Genomic DNA, 15457 nt, shown 5'->3' on the forward strand with positions numbered 1-15457 from the left:
AACCTCAACAAGAGGAGATCATGAGGCAAGTACAAAAATTGGTAGAAAAAGGGATGGTGAGGCCTATATCCTCTCCCTTTTGTTCTCCAGTCCTTTTAGTGCAAAAGAAAAACGATACATAGCGCATGTGTGTGGACTATCGAGCGCTAAACCATATCACTATCAAAAACAAATTTCTTGTACCGCGGGTAGAAGATCTGTTTGATAAGCTACAAGGTTCGATCTACTTCAATAGGATTGACCTTAAAGGTGGCTATCATCAAATAAGGATAGTGAATGAAGATATCGTAAAGACCACGTTTCATACAATGTTTAATCTTTATGAATATCTAGTCATGCCTTTTGGCTTGACTAATGCACCGGCCACATTCAATCGTTTGATGGAGAAAATATTTAGACCCTACTGCAAGTTCATTGTAGTGTTCTTTGATGATATCATCATCTAATCCAAGTCCTTGGAGGAGCACAAGCAACATCTCCAGGTAATGAGTATGCATACAATAGTAATGTCCATACTACTACGAGAAAAACACCTTTTGAGATCATAGAGGGAAGACATAAAAGTCCCTTTCTACTTAAAGTAGATAGGATAATCTTCGCTGCTATAGATAGCCGTGACTTATAAGAATCCTTTCAAAAGATGAAGGAGGTTATATCCATCTCTCAACAAAGGCAAAAAGTTGTTGTTGACAAGCACAAAAGGGCCAAATAAAATGATTAGGTCTTACTTAAGTTTCCCAAGGCTCGATTGAGGCAAACGACTGGCAAAAATCCTACGGGCCATGAAAAGTATTATGCTAAACTAGCAAAAAGATACTATGGTCCTTTTCAAATCTTGAAGACAATCAATGACATGGTTTATCAACTCAAGTTACCCAACGATTGGCTCATACACAATGCTTTTCATGTGAGCCTACTTAAGCCCTACAAAGGAGAGCCACCAAGAGAACCAATTATTGAAGACCCTCCAAAAATCCAAGACCAAGAAGAGGTGCTACAACCCGAAGCTATCCTTCGGCATGAAGACAAGGTACTATGACATGGTAAGATTATCCGACGATATCTTATTAAGTTCAAAAATTATCCTTTTGAAGATGCTAGATGGAATTAAGAATACAGCTTAAGGATAGTATGAACCTTGGCAATGCTTACGATGCTACACTAGAGTAAGCAAATGTAAATGCTTTCTAAATGAATAATTTTTTTGTCTTATAAGACTAATCCTTGTGCACAAATTTAAATTGTATGCATACTTAGAATCATGTTTGTGATGACGACGTCACTCAAACACCAAGTAGAATTTGTCACTCTACTTTAGGAGTATGATATGGACTAAAGAGCAGACATGCACCAAATGGACTAGTCATCCATTTTGGGATGATGTTGTAGGGTAAAAAGGGATCCTCTACAAACGTAGACTAATGACTATGACTTGATCTCTTCTACCTCATAGTCGAGTACGACTATGGTTTCAAGAGAGAGGCAATGTCATAAAATCTAATATCTAACCAACCCAGATGATTTTCTCATATTAAACTGATCATTTAATGTGGAAGAATAAACGAGAAGAAGGGTTAGGATACAGACATGTACTTATGGATCTATCTCAACGCAGGGCCGAGGTAAAAGGGTCCAAATGAGAGATGGTATGTCAATCAGCAATGCTACCTAGTGGAGCTTAAAGACCTTAGGGTTAACCTCATTAAAGACCTCTTAAAGGTTAGTGTTAAAAAGTCCTTAGACCTAGGACCATAAGCAATCTGGGGCTGACCTTGAGGTGTCTGTCGTGCTTGTGGACTAAGGTGTTTGTGGGAACTTTGCCCAAGCTTGAGGTGCTTGTCATGTTTACATGACTAAGGTGCTTGAAGTGTTCAATTCAAACATGATCTCTCAAGAGGCATAAAAGATTTTCATGCTTAAATGACTAAGGTACTTGAAGTGTTCAATTCGAACATGATCTCTTAAGAAGCATAAAAGACCCATGTCAAGATCCTCCCCATTTTTTCTCATGATGTGTTTGAATCATATTCGATAGGATTTGAAGGGGTCCAAAGAGAATTTAAATGCATTTAAATAAATAATTAATCTCTTTCTCTCAAAGAGGGAAAAGAGGACACTTTTCCAAATGATATAATTAAATAATATGAGAGAGAGAGAGAGAGGGGGGGGGGGTGGACCAAGAATGAGAGGGGGGGCTGATTTGGGCATCCTTATACTCTCCCCCACGCACGCACACACACACTCTCTCATTGTGTGAAGTGCAAATTGCAAGAGCTCCATCTCCTTCTCCAAGCTTGTTGACAAGTTGAGAGCCTACACCAACACTCTTGGCTATGGAATGCAAATCCAACCAAGATCCATGCTTCAATGCTGAAGCTTGCCATCTTCTTCATCTTCATTACTATGCTATTATGCTATGCTAAGCAAGAAGAGTGATGATAAGTGAGGAACTATTTCTTCTCCTATTGAATGCTTCTTTTTTGTCTTCCCTACCCTCATTCCCCGCTAGCTCTCTCCACCTTCGAAGGTGTTTGAGGCCTTGGGACTGAGGCCGGGGATGGTTATTGCTTTTACAAATTTTATATTATGCTCGTGATGCATGAATCTTTCCATCTTTAGTGCATCACCTAGGTTACAAGGAACACAAAGATTGTATTGTACCAAGTCTCTCTTGATGGGAGAATCTATAATACAAAAGCCTATTGGAGGGGGGACCGGCTCCACATAAATCCGATCCTCAACTGTTGTCAAGTTCTCTAAACTCTCTCTCTTGTAAAAGTATTGCTCATGCCAAGTTAATTAAGTATTATGGTTATGTTGCTACCGCTAATTAAGTTCACCCTCTATGTTCTCCAAGTAGTCTCACAAAAATGCTCAATGTAATTCTCTTAATATCTCTCTTTTCAAAGTTCATAGGCCATTTCCATTATAGAGTATGTCAACTCCCAACGGCCTAGTTATATCACTGAAGTCATCCACCACACTATGGTTGCATCTCGTGTCAATTTCCAACGAGGGGCTAAAAGAAATGCCAAGCCCATGGAAAACAAAGATCGAAACGATGCAAAGGGGAAGAACAATGCTCAAGGTTCTTCCCAAGGCAATTCCAACAACAACAGTAACAACAACAATAACAAGACCAAGGAGAAAGGAGTTTACAAAGGTAAAAAAAACTCTCTCGTGAAGAGCTAGAGGCTTTTCGTCGCAAAGATCAGAAATGCTTTAAGTGTGGGGAGCAAGGACATGGCTAATGTTCTTGTCCCAAAAGAAATGCCCGCAATGAGACTCCTAGAGCTTCCACGATTGAAGCTCCAAAAGAGGATGCTCATTGAAAAATATCATCCCTTTCCTATGCTTGGGGAAAGGTGAGGGAGCATGATGCCTTCATCCTTTTTGACCCTAGCTCTACTCATAACTTCTATCAATAGAGTTGGCCACTAAGCTGGGCATTCAAGCTTTCAATATGGGAGATAATATAACTGCCGATGGGGCTTTCAAGGGCATCAAGACTCCGTTACTCCCTTGATTGGGAAGTTGAGGCTTCATGTCCAAAGCAATGTCGACAAAGAAGACTTTTTTATCTCTCCTCTCCAACATGAGGATGTTATCCTAGGGGCACCATGGTTCAACCGCATGGCTGCCAACATGAAGTTCCCTGAAAGGAGAATCTACTTCACCTACAGGGAAAAGAGCATGTATATAGATGCTAATGAGTCCAATCGTACTACACCACTTGTAAATTCACCTACTTTTAATAATTCAATGAAAAGATGAGTTTCCTCGTACATGATTTTTGTCAAAAAGTCTCTAAATGATGCTAATATTTAACAAAACAAAGTGATAGGAATCAAGAAGAATTAGTTTTGTCTAATTCTCTAAATAGATTCAAAGATGTATTTATCGATGACCTCCCTATGGAGTTACTTCCAAAACAAGGGGACGATGATCATATGATAGAGCTTCTATCCGAGAGCTCACCCCCTAATAAACCTCCTTATAGAGTTTCTCAAGCTCAACAAGAGGAGATTATGAGGCAAGTACATGAGATGGTAGACAAGGGTATGGTGAGGCCTAGCTCCTCTCCCTTTTGTTCTCCAATCCTTTTAGTGCAAAAAGAAAGATGGTACATACCGCATGTGTGTGGACTATCGAGCACTAAATCGTATCACTATCAAAAAGATAATTTTCGTATCGCAGGTAGAAGATTTGTTTGATAAGCTACAAGGTTCACCCTACTTCATATAGGTTTGACCTTAAACGTCGCTATCATCAAATAAGGATAGTGAATGAAGATATCGTAAAGACCGCGTTCTGTACAACGTTTGGTCTTTATGAATATCTTGTCATGCCTTTTAGTTTGACAAATGCTCCAGCCACGTTCAATCGTTTAATGGAGAAAATTTTTAGACCCCACCACAAGTTTATGGAGTGTTCTTTGATGATATCATCATCTACTTCAAGTCCTTGGAGTAGCACAAGCAACATCTCCAAGCAATTTTTCAAGCTTTGAGGAAGAACAAGCTTTTTACCAATAAAAAAAGAGTGAAATTTTCCTTCAAAAGATTCAATACTTAGGTCATATTATCTCTCAAGATGGTATCAATATGGATCCATCAAAGTTGGAGGTAATAAAAGCATGGCCTAATCCAAGGAATCTACATGAGCTACGAAGCTTTATTGGTATGTATGCATATTGTAGATGCTTCATAACAAAATCCTCTCAAATAGCAGGACCATTACATGACTTAACCAATAAGAACGTTAAGTACTCATGGACTGCTAAGGAGAAAAATGCTTTTGACAAGCTCAAAGAGAAGCTTACCTCCCAACCAGTGCTTATGCTTCTGGATCTCTTAAAGCCATTTGAGGTCCAATGTGATGCTTGTGGTGATTGCCTTGGAGCAGTTTTGCTTCAAGAAGGGCATACCATAGCATATGAGATTCGAAGGCTCACTACTGATGAATAGGTCTTGGGCATCTATGAAAAGAGCTTTTAGCTATTCTACATGCCCTAGACACATGGAAGCACTATCTAATAGGGACTCCATTTATTTTGCGAACATACCACCAAAGTCTCAAGTACTTCATGACGTAAAACAAGATCTCAGACAAACAAATGAGGCGGACATATTTTCTTTTCGCAATTTAATTTCCTATTGCTCACATTGCTGGTAAGCATAATCAAGTGGTCGATGCACTATCGCGACGATCGAGGGTAAATGCGGTGTTTATAGCAACTCACAATGGTCTATCTTCTATGATAGATGAGTACGTTACTGACCCTCATTTTAAAGATATAATGTCAGCCCTTGCCTTAGGGAGGAAAGAGGAACCATTCACCTTGCATGATGGTTATCTTCTCCATGGCAACATGCTACATGTTACTCACTCCCTTCGTGACAAAGTCATGTATGAATCCCATGCTTCTCCCTATGCGAGGCATCGAGGGATTCAACCTACTCTTCGAGGAGTAGAAGTGTACTTTTATTGGCCTACCATGAAAGTGGACGTACAAGAGTATGTTTCAAAATGTGTGATATGCCAAAAGACCAAGTATGATAGAGGGAGGCAACCTGGATTCCTCTAGCCATTGCCCATCCCTAATTCTCCATGGGAAAGTATATCCATGGATTCTATCTTTGGATTACCCAAGAATACGGAGAATAGTCGACAGGTTTAGCAAGCAAGCAAGCACACTTTATTCCTGTCAAAAAGACTATTAAGGCACACCAAATGACAACCCTCTTCATGTCACAGATTTTCAAACTTCCTCTACCTCATAGTCGAGGGATGAGAGAGGTAATGTCATAAAATCTAATATCTAAATAACCCAAATGATTTTCTCATATTGAACTAATCATTTAATGTGGGAGAATAAATGGGAATGAGAGTTAGAATATAGACATGTGCTTATGGATCCATCTCAGCACGAGGCCAAAGTCAATAAGTCCACATGGGAGATGGTATGTCAAAGAGCAATGCTAGCTAATGGAGCTTGAAAGACCTTAGGGTTAGCTTCATTAAAGACCTCCAAATTTTAGTGTTAAAAGTCCTTAGACCTAGGACCTTAGGTTAAGCTAGGTTCATGTTTTGGGTGTTATTAATTAAGGTGCTTGACATGCTTGATAGCTAAGGTCCTTGGCCAAGTTGGCCCTGTGCTTGAGGTGTACAAGTCTAAGTCAAAGTTGAGCCCTACAAAGAGGGAGGCGAGCCTACAAGCTAGGGATATGAGAGAGAGAGTTAGCCCATCCTCATACTAAGCCTATGAATGTTGACTAAGGTGCTTGAGAAGTTTCCCCATGCTTGGAAGGTAAGGGCTTGAGGAGCTTAAGTCAAAAAGGGTCCCTACAAAGGAGGGGGCGAGCCCCAAAGCTAGGGACATGCTTGACTTGGCCTTCTACTCTCCCAATGGGCACCCCTTTCTTAAGGGGCACAAGAACACTTGTCAGGTTCTCCCTATGCTTAGCCACATGGTGTGCTTGAATCCTATTGGCTAGGATAAGGAGGGTCTCAATGAGCATTTAGATTAATTAATCAAGCCCTCTCTCTCAAAGGGGTAAGGAGACACTTGTCCAAAGCCTACCCATGTTTCTTGAAAATGTAAAAGGCATGTGATTGGCCAAGCTTTAGGGGGATCCAATCAAATCTCATGATGAGCTAGGAAGAGGGGTCGACCATGAGAAGCTAGGGCCTTGCTTGTGGGGTATACTCCCTCACACACGCTCTCATTCTCACTTGGTGAAAGTGCAAGAACTTCATCTCCTTCTCCAAGCTTGTTGAGAAGTGGAGAGCCTACACCAACACAGGTTTCTATTGTCTATTGCTCCCAATCCTTTAAAGGGAAAATATTTGTGTGTGAGGTAAAGGATTTTTTGATTCTTACTACAAATTATGGAGATGGATTATGCCTCTACCTTTTCCCCCGGTTTTTTTTAATAGTTTTTGGTCTATTGCAACAGTCTTTTATCTCACATTTTGTAAACATTGGCATGGGGCTTGTGCCTTGTTAGTCCGAGTTTGTTAGCTGCCTTTTTAATCTAAAAAATGAGTAGGCAGTTCTGAACTCATCCACTAAGCTAGTCTTTATGGTTGTTAAAAGTTGGCATGGTGTAACATGATGGTGTTATTGGCTTTTTTATGCACATGTCAAGGGAAGATAGCCCAAGCTCTTTTATTAAAATGTTACATGGTATGAGGCGTCGTTTACAAACTTAGAATGATAGTTGCTTGTCTTTGACCTTGATCCATATGGTTGGCTTTATTCCACAAAAAATGGCATGATATTTTTTTGTCTTGATAACTTTTTTTTTTTGTTTAAGACCCTCTCTTATAGGACTAAGAGCTTCAAAATCTTTGACCTTGGTTAAAAATAACAATATTTAAGAAGAATTGATGATTATGTAGATAACAATAATCATGTCAAGCATCTTTGCTTGCAATTCAATAAATTCTTGCTGGTTTTTGGCCTACTTTTGAGTTGAGAACTTTGACCTAGCAGTACTATCCGAACTTTGCTCTTTGTAAGATTTGGGTATTTTTTAAAGCAAGTTTGTGTTCTTGATCAAGATGAAATTTGATTGGTTAGGCAATATTTTTTTATTTGGCTTGGGTAGCTTGGGGATGATTGCAAAATACAAGGCTTTTGGATACCTTCTCTAAATTTGGAACTTTGCTTATGACCCTGTCTTACTAGCTTTTTTGCTCAAACATGTGAATGCATGAGTATTCAGGGAGGTGAAACAAGAGCATGACACATGATGAGACCCGACTTGTGCATGAAGTGATGGTAGTTTCTAAATTTTCTAAATGGTGAATGCTATGAAAACATCCAAGCATCCAAGTGTTTTTGCTTCATTACATATGCGTCACCATGCATGGTTTTGTGGTAAAGTTGGCATTTAAACACTTTGATTCACAGCTTCATGAGGAATATTGCATGTTGCACTGATCAGAGGAAGTCTTCCTTGCATAGAGTCTATTTAGAAGCAGTAAAATTTTGCTTCAAAACGTAGCAATGCTTGCAAACTTGGACATGCAGCGAAAGTCCACATGATGGTGGAGTAAGACTCATAAAATTAAGGATCAGTTCTAAGGTTGGTCCACACACACACACACACACACACACACACACACACACATCCAAAACAAATCCTCTCTTTTGCCCACTCGTGTATATCACACGACACATATGATATGGAAAAGGTCTTCATACATACCCATCAATTGATTATTGAACTAGAACTAGATAGACCCTATGAGGCTACATTCCATTATACTTTTCAACAGGCAGCACATGCGAGGAAGGAGATGTAGGAGTCAAGGAAAGCGAAGGAGTTTTTTTTTGTGTGGTTGTTGGCTCTCTCTTTCAGCGCTGGTCGTGGCAATGGCGACCTCGAGATGGCTTCCTCTATCAAAGAAGAGGTGAGCCCACAATTGTGCAAAAGTAAGCTGCTGGATCTGTGCGAGTAAGCCCTTCATCTTTTCTACTTTTGCTGTGCGTGTATGTGTCTGTGCTTCTCTTCTTCCTTCCAATGGGACAAGTGCTATTGTGCACAAGGTAACCGTGTGGAAATGACATTTCAAGAGCTTGTGTTTAACTTTACACAGATCTAGTTACTAGTCAAAATGTTCATTGGACTTTGCCATGTGTGTGTATGTGCGCACGATTGTGCAGCGTGCTCATCAACTTTGGAAAAAAGTTGTATTGTTTTCTGTTGGAACTTATGCAGGGGTGTTGGTTTTTATGTGATGAACCATTACCGGTTTTAATCATGCCCAGTTAACAACTCAGAAAAGAATAGGATTTCTTATTTTTTTAGATGAAGAACTCATTGTTGCATTGTCATGTGTAGTAGAATATAATTAACTGTTTTATTGTGCTGAAACATTTCTGGACTGAACAGTTTTGCTGGGCTTAACGTAAGATTGCATAATTGCATCATACGATTTGAGTTTCTTCCGGATGATGCTGGACAGTGGGATAAGTATTGAGTGAAGGTGCTTGCTGTCAGTGAATTGCGCCCCATTTCATGAGCATCTATATTCAGTCTTGGGTGATGCGGTTCTACTTCCATTCGGCTCGACTCTCATCACTTAGTGACAACCTTGGAAACTTTTTTTGCATCATGCTCCAACAATATTCCTCCTATTGCTGGCTCCGCTCATATCGGGTTACTTTCATGAAGGCTCCCATGAGTTACTCTGAATGCTTGTACCACGTGCACATTGGCTCTGTGTGCTATATGAACATGCTAAAACCTACCTCCAGAGCCAAATAGTGACTATAGGCCTAGGGGATTTAGTCCGGCAATTTTGTGAGCCTGTCGCGCGGGCATGTTTGGACAAGTGGTTTTGTCAGTTTAAACCCTCTTGCAAAAACGGTTTGTACACATGTTTGACAGTTGAGTTTAGGGAATTAGTTCGGCAACTTTGTGAACCTGTTTGCAGGCATGTTGGGACAAGTCTATTAGGTTAGCTTTTGTCAATCAAGACCCTCTTGCATAAATGGTTACTAGGATAATTGTAATGTGGATTGAGTTCCCGGACAAGCGCATCAGTAGGTTGTGAAATACGGGCCTCACAATACCCTAAAACTATGTGCAGGCACATGCACACATTTTTGCAATATAGAAGGAAAAGTCAACTGACCCGCATTTTTAGATTGGGGCTACACACGATTTGGTCTCACAAACTTCGATACCAGTACTCGAAACTCAATGGCTCCTTTTCCTCACACCTTGTGCACCATTTGACCTACGGAATTCGAGCTCTGGTTCTCACACACAAAGCTGGTGGTGAGTATTGGAATTCCAAATTTCTAGGTTAAAAGCCCACCATAAAAGCAGCCCCTCTTATCCATTCTCTCACAGGTTTGCCAATGCTACTTTGTTGCCCTCTCTGGTGTTTTCTCTATCCTAGGTCACCCTCCCCTTACGGCAGCCTTGCAGCCATTTCTCGGCAGTCCATCGCCCTCATCACCAATCCTACCTTAACAAGCTTTTGAATTGTTGCTGCCCATCATCACCAAGATTATATTTTCTTGTCCTTCTCATTGGTCAAAGTTGATTTCTTGGCCCAATAGTCGACCACATCGTTGTTCTTGTGGTACCAAGGGATTCCTAGGAGGACGTTACACGCTTCCAAAGGCTTGATGTAAAAGTCCTCGTGCCCTAAATATGTAACAAACTGCTGACGTGTCAAAGCCTAAAGAATGCAGCCAACTTACAGATGATGTGGCTGTCCGAGAGCAAAAACCCTAACCCTAATTCCTGCCAGAAACCCTAATTTTGGAAACCCTAACCCTAAAACCTGCAAACCCTAACTCTGGAAACCCTAACCCTAAAACCTGCAAACCCTAATTCTAGAAACCCTAAGAAGAACAGGCAACAGAAGGAGTCCTACCAACTTATGGGGACCTCGTCCAATGGGGCCCCAAGTTTGATAAAGGCATTAAAAATAAAGTAGAACACACTCAAAAGACTTTGGACATCAAAATATGATGATGTGACACCTGTACGGACGTCCCGGAATTCGCGGCGGATTTTTAGGGAAATCCCGAATATTTAGGAAAGTGATTTTTTGGGGTCAACTTTTCATATTTGATGCTTTTAGGCTTTGGGCCTTTAAATATGAGCCTTGGGGGCCCTCTCTGGCACTTTTTAGCGCGCAGATTGCAGAGCAGGTGCTCCTCGGCTCTTGTACTTTGTGAATCGACAGTAATATAAAGAAATACCGAAAGGGGCGCCAAGGTTTGGGGCCAATACTCTCTGGGGTGGAATTCCGCCACTCCGTGTCGCGTGTCGTCTCTCTCTCTCTCTCTTTTAGTTCAGTTGTTATTGAAGTGCTAAAAGTCTTTTCAGTCTGCTCTTTCTATTGGCACGTGGTGCCCGCCTTGTGACAGTGGTATCAGAGCATACAAGACAGTGGTATCAGAGCATCAAGCGTGTGCTTTTTTGAAAGCATACCGGTCCTACAAAAGAGTAGACAGAGCTATTGGAATTGAATTATATTTGAGGTATCAGCCACTCCCACCCTTACTGCATCGTGCATTGGGCGTGCTCCTGTCTTCACCGCTCATGTCTTATAGGGCATAAGCCAATTAAGATCCCTTGCAAGAGAAGGATCCAGATTTGTTTCAAGTCACTGTTTTTCTCAGAAGCAATGCCATGCAGATGTTGATGTCTACAGCTACCAAGCAGCATACTCCAAGTACTTGGCAAGCTTTCAAGAAAATTTTTGCCCGAAGTTATATGGTTTCTGACATCTTCCTTCGGAGTGCAACTTCTGGCAGAGTGGGGTATCCTGAAATGCTTGCCATGGAAACCCTAGCAGATTATAACTTGAAGTTTCTCGACATCTCCGAGTAGATGTCTCTTCACGAGCAGATGACCTTGGAGGTTTAGTGTGATTGCTATCTCTTGGAACTACCGTCGTCGCCAAAGAAACAGTCTGTCCAAGAGTTGATGGATCATGCTGTGCTCGGCTACGACCTCATGGAAGGAACCTAACCCTAATTTTTGGTGCAGGTTTCAAGATGGAAAGTCAATCGACTTTTCAAGCTCGACTAATGTCGAGATTGCTTTTTAAGTTTGAGTTTTGTTTGATCTTGTTTGGTGATCATGTTTGGAATTTGTTTGAAATGGATGGTATCTGTTTTGAACCTGTTTTGGTGCCGATTTGAATTGTTTGACTCTGGTTTGATACTGGTTTCAATGCTTGGTGATTTTACTCCCGGGTGGAGAAGTGAGAAATATTGTTTTGGTATTGTTTGAACCTCGGAACGACCTAGGCCGATGCCTGGGGAGCGTTTCGTTGTATGTTTGAAAACCTCCGAACGACGCAAGCCGATGCCTGGGGAGCATTTGGTTGTATGCTTGTAAAATAATTGTTGTTGTGACTCTCGGCCCGGACCTGGATGGTTATGCGGGAGGAGTATTAAGAAGTCTGAGCAGTGGTTACTCTCAGCACCTCCAAACGACGCAGGCTGCGGTCTGGGGGGCGTTTGGTTGTAAAAGGCCTCTTATCTTTCGGCCCGGACCTTTTTAGGTTATGCGAGAGGAGTGATGAGGGAGTCGTTGAATATCTCCCGGGCCGGACCTTGTTAGGTTATGCGGGAGGAGTGTTCATCGGCGGCTTTATGTTTCTATGTCTTGTAACATGCATATGTGAGCATTTGTGTTGCATTGTGATATGCCAACCACTGAATATTCCTAATTGGATGAGATTGCCTGGGTATGTAATTTTAGTGCATCAAGACACCTGAGGAAGATCAGTACGGTCTAGGTGTGATGGCTAATTTTACTACGTCGGAATATCAAGAGTTCCGATCTGGACGAAAGGAGAAGCTAACTCCTTGATCAAAACAGCCGATAGGAGCAGCTAACTCCTTGATCAAAAGAGCAGAAAGGAGAAGCTAACTCCTTAATAAAAAGAGCAAACTGATTGTCCCTCAGAATGTCCCTTGGAATGACCCTCGGAAATTTTTGAGCTAACTTGAGTTGTTTTGCAGATATGCTGTAATCGCGGACGATTACTCTCTTTCAAGGAGGGGAGATGTAACAAATTGCTGACGTGTCAAAGCCTAAAGAATGCAGCCAACTTACAGATGATGTGGCTGTCCGAGATCAAAAACCCTAACCCTAATTTCTGCCAGAAACCCTAACTATTGAAACCCTAACCCTAAAACGCGCAAACCCTAATTCTAGAAACCCTAAGAAGAACAAGCAACAAAAGAAGAAGTCCTACCAACTTATGGGGACCCCGTCCGATGGGGCCCCAAGTGACATAAAGGCATTAAAAATAAAGCATAACACACTCAAAAGACTTTGGACATCTAAATATGATGATGTGGCACCTGTACGGACGTCCCGGAATTCGCGGCGGATTTTTAGGGAAATCCCGAAATTTTAGGGAAGTGATTTTTTGGGGTCAGCTTTTCATATTTGATGCTTTTAGGCTTTGGCCTTTAAATATGAGCCTTGGGAGCCCTCTCTGGCACTTTTTAGCACGCAGATTGCAGAGCAGGTGCTCCTCGGCTGTTGTACTTTGTGAATCGACAATAATATAAAGAAATACCAAAAGGGGCGCCAAGGTTTGGGGCCAATACTCTCTGGGGTGGAATTCCGCCACTCCGTGTCGCGTGTCGTCTCTCTCTCTCTTTGAGTTCAGTTGTTATTGAAGTGCTAAAAGTCTGTTCAATCTGCTCTTTTCTATTGGCACGTGGTGCCCGTCTTGTGACAAAATACCCCTAAGTTTGCCAATGACAGGCGTAATGGCTACAAACCGTCCAGGCGTTGCTAGAACTACCTCCGTCGGTGGCCCCATCCTGTCGGGCGTAATCTCAAGGCGAGCTACCAATTCAGGTGAAATGAAGGTGGCCTTGGCTCGTCCATCAAAGAAAATGAGGGCTTCGTGATCTTTTACTTTGCCCCATGCGCGGCAAAGTTCCGTACTTTGATCCATGTGTCTTGGGTCGATTGCCATGCAATCAGTACCAATCTTGCTTTCATCTTGTCTTTTCTGCAACGTTCTTCCGTTGTTCTAGAACTCTCAAGCCTTTCTTCAGTTTGTCCTCGTTGTGCCTTTTTGGGGCACTCTGTGGAGATGTGCCCTTGTTCCCCGCAACCAGAACACTTTCCCTCTTTGAGATGGTCGGCTCTTTTTTCCGTAGTCAAAAGGGGTCTTGTATCCTTTTTTTTGGGAGTTCTTCTTTTTATTGTGTTTGTCGAGGTTTGTCTGGTCCTCCGAGTCAAAACTTCATCAGTGGGGTAGGTTAAGTCACCCGAATGTATCGAGAATCCCCGCTTAGCATGTCCCATTTTTTTTTTCGAGAAAAAGATCCTTCTATTAGTTACTGAAACTGCCCATAGGGCTACAACCACCTCTTCAAGAGAGGGCTACAACAACCATGGTGGGAGACTCTCCCAATGAAAAAACCAGCATATGTACAATGGGGCTAAATCAAGAAATGGGGGGAGGGAAAAGCCACACAGGTGGTCGGTAGTGCCATCGGAGTATACCCTGGACCATGGTGTAGAAAGGCCCAGGACACCAGAGTCGAAGGAAAGCCTCTCTGCGCTCCCGCATGCGGTTGGAGCTGCCCTGTAGTCCCTCGAGCTGTCCTCTTAGAGTGTGGATCAGCTCTAGCCAAAAATTGCGAACAGTCTCTGCTGGTGGCACAAGGCGAGCCTCAAAGATGCGGAAGCAACGGGCCCGCCATATGAACGAGAGGGTCAGGCCACTGATGAGCTCCCAACACTCCTCTCTCTCTCTCATTGCACCACTCCTGAGGAGTAAGCTCTGTGGCAGGCTGGAGTGTAGGTCGCCCTCTTGCATCACTATCATCCTGTTGGTGGAAGATATCTCAAACTGAAGTGCCGGACCCGTGAGGGTGGACCTAGCCGTTGCTCCCCAAGTGTACTGTCGAGCCGTAGAGAGAGCAGGCATCAGCCGAAGAACTCGAAGCCACACCTGCTGTGCCGAAGGACAGTCCCAAAGACAGTGACGCTGACTCTCCACAAGATGGTTACAAGCTGCACATGCGGCCGAGAGACCTCTGTGCAGTGTGCACTAGCTAGCTTCCAACTGCTGTAGCTTTGTGTGCGACCAGCCACTGAAACAAGGTGACTCGCCTCGGCTGTCTGGAGTCCCACAGCCTCTCCCAGAAGGTTGCCAAGAACTCAGCTGTGAGACCCTCCTCCTGCCAATGAGGTGCTGCAGCGAGGTGGGCCTCTCTCTGTGCTGCTAGTTTATGACGTCCCAGTCGAACAGTGTACTGAAAGAACGGGACACCTGGGTGGACTGCAGAAGAGAAAGGGTCCCTCCAGAGCCACTCACCAGGATCCCACTGTACTTGTGCCAGTGGACAACACTCCCAAGCCCACAGCCTCCAGTGTCCAGTCTCGAGCTGTTGGGTCAAGATCGACGACACATCCTCCCACAAATGCCCACTACTCGGATCTTCTGAAAACAACACTCTGCCACCTGCGAGGCCTCTACTGCAACTCGTTGTAAACGTCCCCCACCCTGAAGCTCAAAGAAAAGGGATGGAGTAGTCTCTGAGCAGGCCCTAACCTCCAGTCGTGTGAAGGCTCCCATCCACTTGGGTGCTACTGGCTCGAGAGGCGTGAGCCACTCAGCTAGAACTGCCTCTGAGATGTCCTGGCACATGCTCTGCACCCCTCTCATGCCCTAGAGCTGGAAACCCTGCACCTCCTCTGACAAGCCTGTGAACTCTAACCAGTCACCTAAAGAGCGCGCTGGACCCGCTGCCATGGGACCCCAGGAAACATGAGGCCGACTACCAACCAAGTGGCCTCTCTGAGTGCTAACCATGGGGTTCCAGACAAGGGGCTGCCGTAGGCGCTCCTCTGTGCAAGTAGGCTGCTTTGCTCCAGGCCTCGCCGCAAGAGCTCCCAAGATCGAAGCAAACTCTTAGCGAAGCGGTCCTCCAGTCTCC

At 43.2% G+C, this 15457-nt stretch overlaps 1 protein-coding gene across 4 annotated transcripts in view; it reads left to right on the forward strand.

Annotated features, from left to right (window-relative positions):
- The first annotated feature begins 8245 nt into the window (after positions 1-8245).
- Positions 8246-15457, forward strand: part of LOC147431367 (F-box/RNI-like superfamily protein) — a 29763-nt gene continuing 22551 nt past the window's right edge. The window contains exon 1 of one of the 4 annotated variants that reach the window (XM_086493972.1): positions 8246-8465. In XM_086493972.1, the coding sequence (XP_086350098.1) occupies positions 8398-8465 (68 nt within the window). In that variant the 5' untranslated portion in view covers positions 8246-8397. Of the gene's footprint in view, positions 8558-15457 lie in introns of all 4 variants that reach the window. The other 3 variants (XM_086493971.1, XM_086493974.1, XM_086493973.1) reach the window with 3 other exon arrangements.

This window comes from Adiantum capillus-veneris, chromosome 21 (genome assembly GCF_014529385.1).
Source record: "Adiantum capillus-veneris isolate H3 chromosome 21, ASM1452938v2, whole genome shotgun sequence".
In the NCBI taxonomy this organism is placed as follows: Eukaryota; Viridiplantae; Streptophyta; class Polypodiopsida; order Polypodiales; family Pteridaceae; genus Adiantum; species Adiantum capillus-veneris.